Raw genomic sequence first — 5,000 nt, forward strand, 5'->3', positions numbered from 1 at the left:
ATATATAGGTGAATAGATTAATATAAAGCAGTCTATTTAAATATTTTCTATATTTCTACTTTTAGAAAAAAAAAAAAAAATATATACATATATATAATAATATGTTAGAAATTACGAACATAAAATCTTAATGCACAATTTATACTTAAACACACACAAAAAAATTATATAAAAATATATATATATATATATATATATATATATATATATATATAGGTTATAAAATATACAATTGTTTTAATATTATACACATACAGATGAATTTGAATTGATACTTTCTATAATGAAAAACGTATCTAATAATATAAATAATAATTTATAGACAACTATATGTGTCATTCATATATATATTAATTTTTTTTTTTTTTTTTTAAACATAAAATCAAATTATACTTTATTTATATGAGCATTTAAAACAAATCAAAACAAAAACAAAAACACTAATTAAAATATATGTTGTAATGTATTCAAAATATATATATATATATATATATTTATTTATTTATACAAACAAAAGTTAAAAAAACTTAATAGTAGACGTTACTATTTTTATATAATATGTCATAAATATATATATATATATACAATTATATATATATTTTAACAAAAAAAAAAAAAAAAAATTACTCTAAAAATAAGAATATATAAGAATTATAATATATAATTTATTTATATTATCAAATATTCAATATTTCTTTCAATTTTTTTTTTTTCTTCTTTGTATGTTTTTGTTTTATAAAAAATAAATAAAGTATAAATGCTATAAAAAAAAAAAAAAAAAATTAATTCCTTTTTTTATATTAAAACAATAAAAAAATATAGAAGTATAATTAAAACATTATGTGTATATTGTTATTCACATTATTGTATATATAGATCATGTAAAATATAAAAATAATGAAATTTTTTAAAAAAATAGAACAAGAAAAAATATACATATACAATACAAATAATCAATCATACAATAAAACAAATCTTTAAAATAATATGTTAAAAAATTCAATGTTTTTTTTAATATTTTACACTCTACTACCATAAAATTTTACATATTCAAATGTATAAATATATAAATATATAATTCTTAATATAAATATAAAAAAGTAATACTTTTATTATTTTAAAAAGTTATATATAAATAAATATTATATATATATATATATATATATATATATAATTCAAATGATCGATCATACAATAGAACTAATCTTTAAAATAATATATTAAAAAATTCAATGTTTTTTTTGAATATTACTCTCCTACCACAAAATTTTACCTATTCACATATAAAAATACATGTAATGGTATATATATAAATATAATGCATATATAAATTATTCTTAATATAAATACATTAATGTAATATTTTTATTACTTTAAAAACTCATAAATAAATATAAATATATATATAATATGTTATCCATATATTATATATATTTTAATATTAAAATAACATATATATTTTTTTTTATACAATGGAATAAATCTTGTTCTCTAAAAACTTTGTGGTAGCATAATTATATAATGTAATATATATTATAAAACTTAAAAAAAAAAAAAAAAAAAAAAATTAAAATAAAATAAAATAAAATAATAAAAGTATCATAAAAAGAAAAATATATATATATATATGTAATATATATATGAATAATAAATTAATAGACTGCAAAAAACAATTTTTTTTTTCCCATTTATTATTATATTTATCTATATATTGTACTTTTTTTAGTGTTAAAATGGTATTATCTTATTTTTAAATTATATTTAATATACTATTATAAGTATTTTTATATATTTTAATAATACTTATATAAAAAGCAGTTAGGTTCCAAAAAAAAAAAAATTTTCAAAAAGATAATATAATTTAAAACAAAAAAAAATTCATGAAAACTGGTAATAAAAGAAACAGAAATATTATTATAATAAATAAAGTAATGCTTGTAAGAAAATTATTTACTTTTTACTTTATTTTTTTTAAATAATAAAAATATTTATTAGAATTCATTTAAAAAAAAAAAATATAATAACTAAAAATACTACTAATAAAATAAATAATAATCAATAATACAAATAATTAATATATTTTATTTAAAAAAAATTATAATTTTAAATGATAAATTATAAAAGATGAATAAATGATATTTAAAATGTGCATAAAATAAATATATATATATATATATATATATGTACGATTACACGTATTTTCTTACACATATATATATATTTATTTAGTTAGTTAGTTATTTATAATATATATAATCATAATGTTAAACTTAAAGAATAAATTACATTTTAAAATATATTTTATAAATATTTTTGATTATTAAAGTGTGTTAATTTCATTTTAAGAAGTAAATTTATTTCGAATTATGTTAATACTATGAAGCATTTTATTTTTAAATGTTCTTATATTACACAAATGAATATATTATATTATATAATATATATATATATATAATAATATATAAAAATATAAATATGTGTGTATATATTTCTCTTTCACCTAGGATATATTATATGATGTATTTAAAAAAGAAAAAAACAAGACTTGCCTATTTTTTTAAATTTTAATAAAATATATATCTTGCACCTTAGATTATTATTCTAAAACATATTATTATTATTTTATATATATATATATATATAGTATTTTAATAATTCATGGTATATATAATACTATGAAATTTTTTTTTTTAAGATGTATACAATAAAATGTTTGAGTTGGCATATTACTAATATTTCTTTTTTTTTTTTTAATTTTTATTATTAGTATTGTTTCTAGAAAATATATTGTATAATAATATATTTATAATATATATATATTATAATTCTTAAAGATAATACGTACATTTTTTATTATAACTCATTTAATAATTTATTTTCTTATTCAAATAATATTTAAGAAATAAAACTAGTTTACAAATATAATATTTTTGATGGTTTTATATAAGAAAAAAAAATATATATATATATAATTTTTTTTTTTTTTTAATTAACAAAAATGTGTTATTTTGAGGAGCTGCGAAATACATATTAAATTCTTCATGTAAAAAATTTCTTTGGAATAATATATTTTAACTTAAATATTATTATAAATACAAGAAGCAATTAATATTTATCAAAAAAAAAAAAAAAAATAAAATAAGGTAGCATATTATAAATTCAATAATTAATTTTTTAGTTCATATAAAAATTAGGGAAAACAGAATTATTTTTTTTTATGGTATTTTTTATTACAAATATTAACAAAAAAAAAAAAAAAAAAAAAATATGTACATATATATATATATATATATATATATATATATATATAACGGGAAAGAACCATATACATGCATATTTACCGATAAGTAAAACTTTTAAAAATCAAACATATATAATTTTATTCACTTATTTATATTATTTCTTTTTTTTTTTTTTATATGTATATATTATAAACTTATTGTTATTGTGATCGTAATTTTCTTTTTCTTTTGTAATCAAAATCAATGAATTTTTGGAAAATATATTCACGCCAAGTTTCATCAACTGTATATCTAACTTCTTTCCATTGTTTTTGATATCCATAAATGGCATCTAAAAGTGAATTACGTTTTCTTTCACCAACATTAGCAAAAACATAAAAATTTTTAATAAATAAATTTTCTTTATTTATTAAAATTTCTTCCATTTCATAACTTGCCTTTAACCAATATTTTTTTTTTATATTTTCAGGTATATCATAATACTGAGACAATTTTTCACTATATTCATGTATATCTTCTTTCATATTAAAAAATTTTTTTTTTTCATTATCATGTATTAAATCCAATATTTTATGCATATCTTCAACAGACACAACCTCACCTAAACTATCTATTTTTTCTTTTATTTGTTCATTTGATAAAACTCTCTGATGATTTTTATTTCTAAGAACAGGTACTACTTCCATATCATATAATGTATTATCAAATGTCACATCATTAGTATTTGAAAAATCATCTTTCTTACCATCTTGATATTTTTTTGATTTCTTTTTCTTTTTGCGTTCTTCATTATTTACATCCTTCTGTTGATGTGGATCATCCACATTATGTTCACGGTTTTTGTTTCTCATAGTCTGATAATTAAAAATACATAATTCACACAAAATCTTAATTTGTCTTGCTTTAATTTCAATACCTCCTTTTTCTTCCCATATGGATGCATTCTATAAATAATAGACAATAAAAAGTTATTTCTTAAAAAATATACTAGCAAAAAATAAGATATATATATATATATATTTATGTGTATACTTAAGTTTTTTTTTTTTTTTTTTTATATTTATTTTAAAACCTTACTTTTAAAAAAATAAAAACTACGGCTACAAAAAAAACCGCACATTGTCTTGGTTGCATAAACCTTAAAATATTTCTCATGTTTAACTTATATTTATACATTTATTATTAATTTGAAACTTGACAACTAAAATTTACACAATATAAATATATATAATTTTTTTTTTTTTTTTTTTTTAATATTCAATTATACGTACACATATATATATATATATATATATATATATATATATATATCCAAAAAGTATATTTTTCTATATATATATAAAAATATTTAAACTGCTTGTCACTGCACTTTATATAAAAAAAATTAAATAAAATATTAAAATAAAGAATAAAATTATTTTCAATGACTTATACTAAATTGTGCACAAAAATTAGCCACGGTATATAATATTTTAATGCAACATAAATATTATGATAATATATATATATATATATTTTTATTTAGTGTATCGAAATATTATATAATAAAATATAAATTTATACTTTAATTTTTACAATAAAGTATAAATTATATAAAAATACCAAAAAATAAATAATGAATTATAATAATGAACGATAAAAATTAAAATGTTTTAAAATCACTTGTTAAAATTATTTCTGTCATGTAAAACAAATGAATATATATATATATATTTTAATATATTATATAATATTTTAATTTTATTGTTTTTCATATAT

At 14.3% G+C, this 5,000-nt stretch overlaps 1 protein-coding gene across 1 annotated transcript; it reads right to left on the reverse strand.

Annotated features, from left to right (window-relative positions):
* Nucleotides 1-3,442: 3,442 nt before the first annotated feature.
* On the reverse strand, nt 3,443-4,376 carry PRSY57_1001100 (exported protein (PHISTc); the record flags this gene model as incomplete). Its single annotated transcript, XM_012907601.1, has 2 exons — nt 3,443-4,186; nt 4,320-4,376. The coding sequence occupies 2 exons, from the start codon at nt 4,374-4,376 to the stop codon at nt 3,443-3,445; spliced, it is 801 nt and encodes a 266-aa protein (XP_012763055.1).
* Between the last annotated feature and the right edge of the window lie 624 nt (nt 4,377-5,000).

The sequence above is a fragment of the Plasmodium reichenowi genome, chromosome 10 (assembly GCF_001601855.1).
Source record: "Plasmodium reichenowi strain SY57 chromosome 10, whole genome shotgun sequence".
NCBI classification, from domain to species: domain Eukaryota; phylum Apicomplexa; class Aconoidasida; order Haemosporida; family Plasmodiidae; genus Plasmodium; species Plasmodium reichenowi.